General features: G+C 36.7%; 2 protein-coding genes across 2 annotated transcripts; one reads left to right on the forward strand and one right to left on the reverse strand.

Annotated features, from left to right (window-relative positions):
- Positions 1-447: 447 nt before the first annotated feature.
- On the reverse strand, positions 448-7,896 carry LOC135075740 (cilia- and flagella-associated protein 161). Its single transcript, XM_063970211.1, has 8 exons — positions 7,777-7,896; positions 7,511-7,600; positions 7,313-7,385; positions 6,081-6,240; positions 5,486-5,570; positions 4,699-4,857; positions 806-895; positions 448-555 (listed from the first exon to the last, which is right to left on the reverse strand). The coding sequence occupies exons 1-8, from the start codon at positions 7,834-7,836 to the stop codon at positions 451-453; spliced, it is 822 nt and encodes a 273-aa protein (XP_063826281.1). The 5' UTR covers positions 7,837-7,896; the 3' UTR covers positions 448-450.
- Positions 7,897-9,653: 1,757 nt separating this feature from the next.
- Positions 9,654-11,223, forward strand: LOC135071873 (cartilage-associated protein-like). Its single transcript, XM_063965722.1, has one exon. It carries the CDS (start codon positions 9,769-9,771, stop codon positions 10,876-10,878), a length of 1,110 nt encoding a protein of 369 aa, XP_063821792.1. The 5' UTR covers positions 9,654-9,768; the 3' UTR covers positions 10,879-11,223.
- The last annotated feature ends 3,629 nt before the right edge of the window (positions 11,224-14,852 follow it).

Below are 14,852 nucleotides of genomic sequence, written 5' to 3' on the forward strand. Positions count from 1 at the left end.
CTTACAAGGATTTATCAGGCCGTACCTAACATGGAATTTTGTGGCGAACCCTCAATGGCACTAGACCGCTAACGAGCTGTAGACGGAACCCTTTGACATACCTTTGTTGGGACCGGGGTCTTCAAGAATTTGGTCTTCGTACAGCGGAAGAAACGATGCATGCTTGAGTAGATGGAAAAGCGTGGAAATATTAACGCATTGTATTTTAAATACGATTACTAATTAGACGTAGAACCAGTAGAACACAAAAACGCGAAGCTCCGCTTCTGTAGAGTTCAGCTTAGCACGCATAAGCGGGTGGCAAGCGACTTACCTACGTGTGGCACATTTATTTCGACAAATCGTGATCACTATGTAATTAAACACGCTTTAAAAGAAATAAAATGAAAATGTAGTTTAATCATTTATTTTTCAACAATTCATTTCAAAAACAATAACAATAGCTTTCTTCTAATCCTTGGTCTTGGTTTCGACGTCGCTGACCAGTGTGAAGATGTTTTCAGCAGTGTGTCTCTTGTGGATGTCTATGTAGTTGCGACAGGTGACGCCGCATTCCTGTAATCAGATTAAACATTTAGTACCCGCATTCTCAAGCCGTTTGTATTAGCCAATATTAAGTCATCGTTTTAGCCACATGACGTCCACTCCTGGGCAAAGGCTTCCCCCAAGGATTTACAAAAAGTAAAACAGTTTTAAAGCTAATTAATTAAAAAACATGGAAAATTTACTTAAATAAGTGTAGACAATTATAAAACTCGTCTAGAAACATAATTTTTAAATTAACATAAATATTTAAATTAGTTACCGGGCCAAAGAAAGTTTGCATCCAATTTTGATTCATAACGCACAAACTCTTGTCTGCAATACAATTTTTCACTATTAACTTTGCTCCCGTCTGAAATTAAAATTACAGTTCGTATGTATTTTGTTTCAGTAGCTAATTACATGGGACTGAAACTTTCGTAATAATTTGAGAGTATTAATGTGAAGTTGCAGTTTGAATTTGAATTAGTGAAGGTTTATCCTACTAAAATGCCGTCGCATATAAAACTAACTTCTTGCGTTAGTATTTTATAATCAGTTAGGTATATCTTTTACCAAGTTTGTTCAGAAGAACGAACACAGAAGTCATGGGGTGGTTAAACTTCCTGCCTAGTAATTCGTGTCGGTACGGTCAGTTTACTGTCATAGCTCATCTATCGAGCTTAATGAGCACCTTACGCTATGTTTGCAGATACTACGTGGTAGACTTTGTCGGTTTTTCTACACAGGTTAAGTAATTATGTCAGTTGTTGTTCACAAGTTCATATTAAGGCTTGGTATTTCTGCTAAAGTAGGTATTTCGCGCTGTCAAAATCTGCGCGCGCAATTCTTCGCCGAAGACAGCGCGCCAAAGAGCTCCCGCCACAATTTCCAGCTACATAGTATAGAAATACGCAGTTGGTTAGGTTAGGTCGACTTCCTTCCCTTCAAGCGTCACACTCACAACACTTTCTAATACAAATCATATCCAAGTGATACAAATTAAAACACCTTACAGACTTTTTGGGAATATATTCTAGAATCGAATAAATATGAAATATAACTGCAGAAGTAAACACGGTTCAAAGTGGCCGAGGCGTCGCCTGACCTTCTGGAAGTTCTGCGCCGGCTTAAAGAATTTCAAGATTACGTCACCCAACCTATCGGTAGGCCCTTGGAAGCTTGAGCGACTGGAAAAACATTTTATGATAAGTTACTCTTAGTAGCGATTATTTAGAGCTTGGATAATAAATTATAGTTGTTGCAATTCACGAAGCTTTGCATGTGGTTAATAACATTAATCAGTACACGCATTAATTTTGTTCAGTCTCTTTGTTTATTAATAAATAAAAATATCATACTAAAATTGCAGAAACATATTTGTTTGTATTGGTCTGGGTGTTTTCTTTCTATAATATGTATGACGTATGTACGGGGTTCTGTATCGAAAATTACTATGAGCATCACACGCGGTTACCTGCTTACCTCTGTGCACTCATGGGAGTTTAAGCAGAGGTCCCTAGAGTTTGACTTTGAGCTTTGTTTATAGTCATTACGAAGCAGACTGATGGGAAACTGCACTGTCTTGAAATCGAAAGGGCAATTTGACGGTGTTAGGGGAATTCTAGGAATAAATACAGAGTCTCCTCATTGACATTGAACACAATCTGACATGGAGTTTTCAAACACTTGTAAAAATAAAAAGTAATTAAATCAAAGGCACTAAGTAGTATTGATATCAACTTCGAAGAAAATGACTGCCAAAATTACTTTCTACCCGTTCCACACGTCTTTCATGAATTATATTAAGGAATTGTTAAGCTAAATTTCAAGTAGATTGAACCAAGGAATCACTTTGTCCCATACAAACTTTGCCCCCGTTTTTCACCCCCTTCACCCCATTTCGGAAAATCTTTTCTTATGAGATGCCTACGTCATACAAAGAACACACCTTCCAACTTTCAGGTCTCTACGATATCCGTCAGTCATTTAGGACAAAGCATTTTCATTAGTTGTCCAATACTCTATCTTTCCAGGTATGTCATTGACAGGAGGGCGCTACTATCTTAATGGGTTATTCATTAGTCCCAACTTTATACCACTTGACATTTCAGAATCGTTTGACTTTAGATACCTAAGTGATTTGATATTCGGAGTCTTTTAATGAAATCAAGTTCTGAAATAACTTGAGGTGTTGTACCCGATCAAGCTTTTCATTGCAGGACAGTTAAATGGTTTTATTATTAGTTTCTTCTCTAAGTCTTAATTTGTCAGAGTAGGTAAAGGCTCCATGAGAGCAAAATTTAGCATTATAATATAGTTTTTAATTTTTTTCTTGAAATATTTGACGCCTTGTAATCTCTCGTTAATATAGGTTCACACAAATAAATAATGTTTGACTTCGACTTTAATAATTATGCTCTTACATAATTATAAATAAACTAGGTTTCCGCCCGCTGCTTCGCCCGCGTGGAATTTTTCGGTTTTTATATATTCTATTACACTCAGATATAATGTGGCTTTCTATTGGTGAAAGATTTTTTTAAAATCGGTTCAGTAGATCCCGAGATTACCCCTTACAATTTAACAAATATACAAACACACAAACTTTACCTTTTTATAATATTAGATATAGATAGGTAATTTGAAACCCTATTTTGTTTTATTCTTTTTTTTATTTTAAATATTTCACAATCCAAACTAATATTTACTGTAAGTAAATGCTAAATAGTAAATATTAGTTTGGATTGTGAAATATCCTACTAATATTATAAAGGCGAAAGTTTGGGTGTCTAGATGTCATGATGTCTGGATGTTTGTTACTCTTTCACGCAAAAACTACTGAACGGATTTTGTTGAAACTTCACAGTATTATTGTTTATAACCCAGATTAACATTATGACGATATGTGGCAAATAAATTTCAATAAATAAATAAGACGTGTCTAAAAAGCGCCATCTATCGTCATTGGTTAAAATCTACAGCACTGGACAAACTACGGTATGACGTTCGTAAATATTCATTCGGGGGAAGCCGTGAAACGCCATCTATCAACAACGAAGTAAAACATCATATCTAACGGGGGTAAAACGAAGTCGCGGGCTGCCGCTAGTTTATAATAGGTAGCTTTCCCTCCGCAACCTTATTGGTATTCCATGTATGTGTCTTTTAACTGATTTCTGTTAAACTTTCATGTAAAATTTGTCCAGTTATAACTCTATTTACATCTGCATCTGTAAGCAAGGATTCATGTTCTCCAGCCCAGATGCCGAGTACAGAATCGTCTTTCAGTGACGTGCAGCTGCCCCTATATCCTAATTTTTATTATTTATTTGTGTCATTGTGCTCTTCTAAAGAGTGTAAGACGATTATATGTAGGTACTATAAAAATGTAATTTTAACTCATTGGTTTTGTCTCATATTTGAGGAATGTACTATGTATCATGAGTAGGGTCTTAGTTTAAAAGGATGCCAACGATTTAAATTTCAATAGGTAGACAAAATTCATAATTCTTAATTATCAAAAATTTTAGCTTTCTCCAGTAACACTGATGTTATTATACTGTGACTCATCAAAGTCATCATTGTCAAAAATATTGACAAATCGCGAACTGTCACGACCAAAAAACTGACACGCGTCCGTCCTCCGTAAGCGCCACCGCGCGACTGATTGAGATTGTCCAAGCCGTCATGGGCGATTTTTTCCACATTTTTTAACATAGTAACTAAATAAGAGCCAATATAAAAATTTCATCCGTTAAAAGCCCTCAAGTTATTTCTGAACTTTAGTTTAGTAAAAGATTCAGAATCTCAAATCGCTTATTTAAAAAATAAAACCATAAATAGAAAACGAATAGAGGTAACTTTGGGAATTTATTCTATCGAGTCAACTTCATCAAATCGTGTTTCCATCCGTTAATAGCCCTAGAAAATATCCTCAACTATGCCCAAATAAAATCTTAGCCTTTAATTTTACTGTTTAGTACCTCAAAAATGAAAAATGAAAACCTCATTTTCGCCATTTTCACTGCTACCCGGCCTTAAATGCTAATTATTTTAACGTTAAGATTATTCCCTAAGGTCCACGACTCTATTGTTCTACTTTTCCCACCGGGTCCATGAAAAAGGACAATGATATTCGCCAAAAAAAGGCACGATAATCAAATCATCACCAACCTTGACAGGACTCCCTAGGCCCTCGAGCCGCTCTCCTGGCAGGAGAGGAGTGGTGGTCCACCGGCAGTTGCTGTCCAGGGTGGCGCTGAGACGAATGGGCAAGCGGTCTGCTGGGCCCGGTACTGCCTCTGGCGTGTACCGCACGTACAACGGAGCCGCCTAAGATACAGAACAAGACTAGTACGCTTTCACATTTAGCCGACTTTAGCAGCGCGATTGTTGTGCGACTCGTAATTTCATAATATGACAGCCATTTTCAATGTGAATCCGCTGCTGTCGCGCTTCTGACGCCCTAATGTGAAGGCAATTTAAGTCTAAAATGTGGAAAGTTTTCAAAATTATTTTCTTTCTCTTTATCTACCCTTGGGTAGGGTCGATTCTCCTATTTCATTCCTGCTAATAAACTACGGTTGTCTGTATAATTTTAGAAATGACAAGAGTTCTCGATATCTAAGTAGGTACTTTTGTAATAAAATCAGCCACGAGAGCCTCCTTAATTGCTAAATAGATAAGTACCTACCTGTACCTACTTATGGGATAATATTTTTATCTCAAAGCTTGTGTGCAGACTTTTATTTGGTAAGTAAAAGAAATGGTTAGGTACTATAAGTTTGCGTAACTTACTGTCTCAATCTGAAATACGATTTACGAAGTGACAACCCTAAACCAAACAAATGTTATTTCGTTCGACATCCACTACAAATATTATCTTTCATAATAGGTTTGTTAATGTCTCCCTCGTGTGTAACTTAATTGGAAATGTCATACGTTATTACTTATTACTCACGTCCGGGTCGCCGTAGTTCTCAGCCCTGAGGAAAAATTCGTCGCCATAATTCATCTTATCTCCATGGAGAGTTATATCTTTTGCACTGTAATGTTAAATACGTATGCTTTAACTACGATACGATACGAACGTAGTGGCGCATAATAGAAAAAAAATTGGTACGTCCCCGAAAGTAGCACACGATGTATTGTAAAAGTACTAAGAAATCAGTTTCATTAGTTTGACAAGGGTTTACAGATTCGATAGGGCTTGTTTTTCCAAGAAGAAGAAGGTTTTTGGAGTCTCTATAAGTTATTTGACAGCAGTCTGAGCATAGTAACAACGAGTACCTATGCCAAAGCAATTGAAAACAATTTATACTGCGACTGTTGTTATAATAGTCGCTAAGTTCGGCAATCGAAAACTGTCCTATAACCGGAACTCACAACTAGAGTTGCCATGTCGGATACAGCTTCCTCAAAGCAACTAGTTGCGCGTTGCAAGTTGCCAAAACTTGGAAATTTGCTTCACTTGGCGAATATTGGACTCTATACATATTGCTTTCAGCCTAAAGATTAAGAGGGAGAAGAAATAATATTAGCGTAGATAAGTAAACCTGAGAATAACGAAGGTATTCCTGCAGCAAGGAGTGGTAATTGGTGAAAGAGTCATAAGGCAGCCGTCATTGAGGTTTTGCATGTAGTCCACTTGGCGTTCGCTGACCAAGCTCGACAAGGCAAGCCCGTACTGTGGTTTGCCCCCGGCCATAGTTTTTGCTTGAACCAACGAACATGATTTACGTAATCAGAAATAGGTAACATTTTCTTTATTTTCTGCAATAGGTACTACATGTTAACTACAACAATATTAAGTTTAACTTGTACTACAATTTAATATTTAAATCAGGTCTAGAGATATGTTGTAGAAACTACTTAAATCAAAATCCATCAAACAGTTTAAAAACATCGAAAATCGTACTTAGGTACCTACTTACTAACTAGGTACTTATCTATTCATTCCATGCTTATCACAATAGTGTTTAATATTATTAGGTACTAGCGGCCGCCCGCGACTTCGTACGCGTGGATCTCGTTTTACCCCCCCTTCATCTATCTTACGCGGTTCAGATTTTTTCATACAATTTTTTTTTCCCGCTAACTCCCGTTTCCGTGGGAATTTTGCAATATCCTGTTGTAACTAAGCTTTAAGTTTACTAAGGTACCTGCATGCCAAATTTCAAGAGTCTATCTTACGCGGTGTAGATTTTTTCATACAAATGTTTTTTCCCGCTAACTCCCGTTCCCGTGTGAATTTTGCAATATCCTGTTGTAAGTAAGCTTTAAGTTTACTAACGTACCTTCATGCCAAATTTCAAGGGTCTATCTTACGCGGTTTAGATTTTTTCATACAAATGTTTTTTCCCACTAACTCCCGTTCCCGTGGGAATTTTGCAATATCCTGTTGTAACTAAGCTTTAAGTTTACTAAGGTACCTGCATGCCAAATTTCAAGTGTCTAACTTAAGCGGTTTAGATTTTTCATACAAAAAGATTTTCCCGCGAATTCCCGTTCCCGTGGGAATTCCTAAGTATCCTATAACCTGCCCAGGAGTATGAAGAATAATTGTACCAAGTTTCGTTAAAGTCCGTCAAGTAGTTTTTGTTTCTATAAGGAACATACAGACAGACAGACAGACAGACAGACAGACAGACAGACAGACAAAAAATTTACTGATTGCATTTTTGGCATCAGTATCGATCACTAATCACCCCCTGATAGTTATTTTGAAAATATATTTCATGTACAGAATTGACCTCTCTACAGATTTATTATAAGTATAGATAAGTACCTGGCATGTCGGAAGCTACTAATTGCACATTGAATCCGTACAACACAAAGGTGCCGCTTATTGCGAGAGGCCTCTAAAATGTAATAATAACTAACATTATAATGAAATATTCAAGCTACGAAGAACCAAAATGAAAAGCTTTATGCTTAACATGTGGCATCTCTACATAATATCTCTATAATCTCTCAATACTCGCACCTCTTTCAGCAAATTACTGAAAAGATTCCTGGATCTTTGAAGAAGCAGCTCACGCCTGTCACGTTTTCGAAGAAACAGCTTAAATTCATACTGAAAATTAGACATCAGGATCAAAGTAAATTGCAGTCGTAATTGATGCAATGCAAAATTGTTATTCCTGTACTGCTTCTAATACCCCACTAAATGTAATAATAATATTCCGTTACTTAATGGAGAGTTCAACATAACACTAGGTAAGTAGGTATTTATGTAGAATAATTTCTAACTTCATTTTTCAATCTCTCTTCGCTCCAATTTCCAACTAAAACAGAATTATTATAAGACATTTAAAATTTATTTAAAAAACCATAAAAGGCAAAATTATTAAGGTGCAAGGTGCATGCAAGTCAACTAATGAATTTGTCAAAGTAGTGTTTATATTACTTGACTGACGTTAATTGTGGCATTCAACTACAAAATAGAGCTGACCGACGCTGAACTGTCCCACCAAACTCAATGACAGGGGGGCGCTACCATCGTTCAACTATATGGTTTCCAACATGGCAAAAATCGGAATCAGCGATCCGGTATAGACGGTGGCGCCCCACTGTCAATGTCATGGATAGGACAGTTCAGTATTTTGGAACTATAGTAAAAAGTATTTTGTGCAGATAAAAACATGATTTATTATTTATAATTTGTATCTCTCCTGTGGATAGGCGTCACGTGAGTCGCGAAGGCAGGTTTTTTTGGAAGGCATTCGTGGGGATACAGATCCAACCAGTCTCATCTGTGGATCCAACATAAATGTGTTGGGATGTTGTACACCTACTTAGTGAATACTTTGAGGAGATACAGCCAAAGATAGCACCTGCTAAGTGAAAGGACTATTGTAACGAAGTAGAAACTAAATCAGATTGCTTTTACTGATTAGTATACCAGGATATTGATGAGACTATGTAACGCCTGCCACATCAAATGGTACATCTTGATAATAACGGCAGACGGAGACTAGCTGTTCCCTAAATGGGCCGCCCCATTATAAGCTACCGGATAGCAACGAGGGCAGCAACATTGGTATGTGAACGACTGAAGTTATCGACGGGTGAGACTACGGGGCGGAAGATCGCGTTAACGGACAGCATGCATGTCCCCAGCACTATGACATTTTACATACTTGAGGGGGTGAAAGTTTAAAACGCCGACATTCACATAAAAGGACTTCTTGGCGGGAATCTGAAGCGTCATGTTAACGGTTTTGTTTTATTTCCTCAAATTCGTGTTTGGGCGTCTATTAATGTGTGATAATGGTAGATTATTAACCATTGAGTGTTCGTGAACTTGCATGAGTGTGGGCAAGTGAAGCAAAACATTGCATCGTGATTTTTCTGGTTCTCTCAAGTTGTCCATAGGAGGTCTCAGTGAAGCACCACAACTTTACTGAGACTCAAAGGGTGGGAAGGGGCATCATCTTTCATCCTTCATTAAATAATTACTTGATCTCATTTTGTAACTCGTATGCTTTTTATATAATATCATTGCTCGTATGACTTAAATACTTGAAAATGGCACAAATCAAGTCGACCTCGACGTGTATTGCCAACATCATCAAAAAAGAAGAAGAAGACATTTACTTTTAATCCGCTGGCACTGGAAGCGTAGTACCAGCCACAGTGTTCATGTCCATTATAATATCTTTGGCATTATCGTAGTTCCGAAATGCAAGAAAACATCACAAACAGCGTTTGTAAATTCACGTTCTTAAATAATGACTCCTCAATGTAATTTATCAGTTTCATACAGTTCAACAATTTGGTATTATATCTGAGCCCCGATTACGGTAACTTTTAACGTCTACAATCCAGACGCGTTTCTGATTCTGCAATACGATTGGTCAAAACAGCTGACGTACGCTGTTGAACGACCAATCGTATCGCAGAATCGAGAAGCGTGTCTGGATTGTTGACGTTAAAAATTACCGTAATCGGGGCTCAGAGTAAATAGACTAGCGACTAGAATGAAATGTTAGTGATTTACGTAAAGTGAACCTTCCAATTTCCGTTATTTATGCTTGTATTATAGAATGAGAATTCGGAACGTACTGCTCATATTATTTACAAAATCTTTGGGTTTGTATCACAGTCACTGACATTCATGATGTCATCCATCATGCTTGTTTTGTCACTCACGTCAGTTCAATAGAGGTTATTGGCATTTGGCACCGATTTTATTTCTATTGTAATTTGTTTTGGAATAACTGGGAATAACATTTTACAAAAATGTTCAAAGATCATTTTTTTTATGTAACACTAACCATAGCTTGTATTGGAGTATGGAGTGTTGAGAGTAAAGTTTTATCCTCTATTGATAAAGTTTACAAAAAAGGTGTCTCAGCATACTCGGGTGAGAGATGGACCGAGTGTATAACACAATTTGAAGAATCCCTTTATTTGTATAAGCTTTACAAATCAGTTGCTGTTAACTGTAGGCTTAAGTGTAGAGCTGAACCATACGAAACCCACATTAAAGAAAACATAGAGGATTTGAAGATTTATGAAAAGTTCTTGAATAAAAGAAAGTGCTTACTCAAATGTCTAGAGAAAGGTTTTGATGATGTCCGTGTTTCAAGTGATGTACATGAGTCAACACTCTTCAATATTCAGGCAAGAAAACCATATGAGTATTTACACCTTTGTTATTTCCAAATGTATGCGTTTCAAAAAGCGGCATCTGCTGCATACACATTTCTTATAGCCAACCCCAAAGATGAGACTATGAAGAATAACCTTAAATACTATAGTGAACAACCAGAAGTTGATATAAATGAAGTTGTTGACCTAGAGAGTGAAGATTATAAAGTCCTTTACCATCTTGGCCTAAAATCCTACAAAAAGAATAACTGGGCTGAAACTGTAGCCAGCATGGAAGAAGTTTTGACAGACTATATGTCTTCCGAAAATGTATGTCGTGCTGAATGTGAGAGGCAACCAGAACAGGAATCAACTTCAGAATTTGTTTTGACTGTATCTAATAATGTTGCCTCACTTTTGCATTGTCATCAACATTGTCAAGAAAAACTTAAAAGTCTGGAATACAACTCTGGCATAGAATTTCTTGCGGATGTGCTTAACTATTTACAGATATCTTACTACCATCTAGATAGATTTGAAGATGCTGCAAAGGCTGTAGCAAGCTACTTGGCATTGATGCCAGATGATGAAGATATGTTAGAGAATAAAAAAATGTACAGCACCCTTACAGATGCAAAATCATTTTCAGAAAGAGAAACTATAATCTATTATATGAACCGAGACCTGTATGAAAAAAAACTCATTGAATTATTTCATCAAGAATTTAATGATTATCACACTCAATCCAATGCTGTTTGAGTATATTTCATTTGTTTTTAAACAAATGTAAAACCAAGTGCCATACTTACTTTTATATCTAACTTTATTATTAAGTAAAACCAAAGTTGCAAAGTTTTTGAATCAATTAACCATTGAGGTGTAGTGTAGTAAATAACTTCTATTAACAAGCTTTTGGAGGATGCTATTGACTGTACTAAATGATAAGAAAATGGAACAAATGTGATAAGAAAAAGTGCCATATTTACAAAACTTCAAATAATAATATTATATTTTTAGATTTTTTAACTAGTACTTACTAATTATGAAAAAAAATAACGCATTTATATTTTTCAAAAATAAATATTTTTTATTATATTAATATTATACCCAGTGTGTTCAATGAGGGCTATCGTTTTTATACTTAACAGTTGGCATCCCTGGCGATTGACAGGATCTTACTCTATAGTGGCGCCATCTTGATGAGTGCATATGCGATAGTCCTCCTACCACTTTAGCACTCACCAGTTGGTGCCACTGTCTTCGCTACTAGCAAGTGACAGGACCTTACACTACAGTGGTGCAAACTGGTGAGCGCTAAAACGATAGCCCTCTTTCCCAAGTGCATGTACACAGTTTCCCTATCAGTTGTACACAAAACTATTTTCCTTTTTTATCTCACTTTTTTTCACTTTATTTTTTTTATTATTGTAATTAAATAAAATTACTTATAGATGTATGCCATAAATTAGATTTATCATGTCATATCAAATACAAAAAAATACATTATCATCAATAAAGTCATTAAATACAAGTCATTGTTCAAAAAGCAAGCACATATCGTCATAAATTATATGACTTATTCTAAAAATTATTAACAAAAATGCTGTACCTACCTAAAGTTTCATCAAAATCCGTTCAGTACTTTTTGCGTGAAAGAGTAACAAACAATATTATATCCAGACATCCACACTATAATATTATATCATAACGTGCAAAGGCAAACCACACGCAAAAGCTAAATATTTAAATATAACGGGTGATAAGCTGAATTGCCCTTTAACCCGCGTCTGCATGTTGGGCATCGTTTCTCAACCTTCAAAGACCGCTCTAAACATTTCAAGCAATAGACATGGCCACATTTTGTAGAAGCTAAAGGATTACTGCCTAACTTATCCCAGCAAATGGGGCACTCGCCCCAGTCGTATGACTGAGTTTTCGGACTGCTTCTTTTTTCATTGTATGAAGATCCACCACTCCCCGTTTTTTTAATATGTTGCTGACGGTGCTGAAACAAAGAACAAGTATCATATCATGCTATGCTTAATTTACCTTTTACCTACGACTAAATTACTAAAATAATTGTAAGTTTTCTATACATTGTAGGTATGTATATGTTATTATGTACCTACTTACCTAAATTAACAGGCCCTAGGTACGTACATTTATTAATTTCTACATTATGTACGTACAAAAACCATTTTGTTATTTTTCAAGAGAGGCACCTGGGACCCTCGCTCTGCGCTGCTTCAGGGCGCCCTACTAACCCATAACGCCAATTAATTTTACATTTATTAAAGACGCGAATTAGGTACCTATTAAAAATATGTCTTACCTTTTTATTAGATATTTTTTCTTGTACAGAATTAATATTCCGTTCGTCATCGGTGTCCAACAAATCTATTACAACAACGTTGTTGGTTTTAAATTGGTCTTGATCAGTCACAAAACTCACAAATGATCGAGTTAAATCAATTACAGCGTCGGAAGTCATTTTTATTACTATTTTACGCGGAACCTTGTGTGAAGTTGCGTGTGGTATTCTATAAAAAGTTTGAATACCTACCCCCATAATACAAAAAAGTCAAACCTGGGACGAACAATGATATTTCCGTACTGAACTCTCTTATCTGTTACATTTTTATGAATAAAGAAACGAGGGTAGGTTGTAGGTTTCTTCTTATATTATTATTCTGTTTATTGGCTATACTTAATGGTGCGTATTTGAAGCACACTGGTTTTTTGATGTTGGCACAGGCAGACAGCTCGACTTTCTAATCTGTGGTCTATTATAGTCAGCTCGCTCAATGAGGTATAGACAATGATATTAAAGAACTATAGATATGTTACGTTCATAGAAATTACGATTTGAATCCGTGCCGAGCTATTCCAAATTGCACACATTGACAAATGTAACTGATAAGTGAAACAAAAGATACGAAATAGCACGCAAATGAAAGAGATAGCTATAGTTTTAACGATTCTGCAGTAACTAATCTATGTCCGCAGCGCACGCATCCTTATCGCTCTAACGTCAAAACAAGATCGCTTTCTCTTTCTTAACTTGAACATGGCGCATGGTGTCTTGATTGTTTGCATAAATAATTGAAAATATAAATACTAAATAATTTTGCATAATCACATGTGGTAAGAGATCCCTTGTATTTTGTTTACTTTAGAGTCATAATTGGTACACTTTCGAAACACACACGATGGCATTTTTTATTTATTTTGGTAAGAACAGGAACTTACGGTGTGGTACGCACGCGATTGCGCACGACGCAGGCCACACGAAGACTAAACACAAGACGTCCCAATTGGGACGTATTTGAGTATTCACAGCGCGAGCGCTTATAACATATCTGCTTTTGTTTTTATAAAATATCATTGGGTATAGATGACCCACGCTGAACTGTCCCGCCAAACTCAATGACAGGGGGGCGCTACCATCGTTCAACTTTATGGTTTCCAACATGACAAAAATCGGAACCAGCGATTCGGTATTGACGGTGGCGCCCCGCTGTCAATGTCATCGATAGGACAGTTCAGTATTTTGGAACTATACTAGGCATGGAAATGATTGCTATTTTTCATTCATTTTCATTCAATGAAATGATGATTTTTGTTCATACGATTTCACATGCGAAATTTCACAGGCAATGATTTTTATTCGCAGTGTTAAAATGTAGCTCTTTCATATAATGTGCTACTTTTAATGAAGTATGAATTATGATGAACGATTGCTAATTAGCTAAAATATGAACGATAACTGTTTCATTTTATGTCGCACAACAAAAAACAAACAGTTTCACAGCATAGTTCGTATGCAACAATCAATACCGCGCGACTAGTGAAAAATCATTCATTTCATCTGCCTGCTATCTAATGAAATCATACGAATCATGACAAGGAAATCTAAACCTTACGTCCTTGAGTTTAAAGTTCATATTTAAAATGCCCAGTTTCGTCCGTCATCACATATCTCGTCCTTTTCTAACACGCACATGATCAAATCATTCCTTCTTACTCGCTCGGTCGCTTGGCAGAGCTGCGCTCACGGACTTCGCTCGAATGAACGAATGAAATTCATGTGATTCGTGATTTCGTTGACTGTGAAATTATAGCAGTCTATGTGAAGTAAAATAGCAGGTGTGATTAATGAAATTCATTTCATATGATTTTTCACCTGCTATTCATGAAATGTTCCATGCCTATGAGGTACCAATTATGTGGAGAGGCCCTACTATTGATCTTTCTGTACAAAAATAGGTATAGATGACCCACGCTGAACTGTCCCACCAAACTCAATGACAGGGGGGCGCTACCATCGTTCAACTATATGGTTTGCAACATGGCAAAAATCTGAACCAGCGATTCGGTATTGACGGTGGCGCCCCACTGTCAATGTCATCGACAGGACAGTCCAGTATTTTGGAACTATATAGATGACCCACGCTGAACTGTCCCACCAAACTCAATAACAGGGGGGCGCTACCATCGTTCAACTATATGGTTGAACTATTTCACCCACCAACTATTTCATCCCCCTTAGACAAAACGCACTTTTTGATCGAATCGAAATTCGAATCCGTCAAAACTCCATACAAAAAAGGGGCTTTTCGACCACTTTTCGACTGGTTTGCGATTATAATTTGCACTTTGTCTAGACCCACTGATGCATGTTCCTTTCCTAAATCATATATGTACTGAGAGTACGTTTATGTTCTATAATGCCC

The sequence above is a fragment of the Ostrinia nubilalis genome, chromosome 1 (assembly GCF_963855985.1).
Source record: "Ostrinia nubilalis chromosome 1, ilOstNubi1.1, whole genome shotgun sequence".
Classification (NCBI taxonomy): Eukaryota; Metazoa; Arthropoda; class Insecta; order Lepidoptera; family Crambidae; genus Ostrinia; species Ostrinia nubilalis.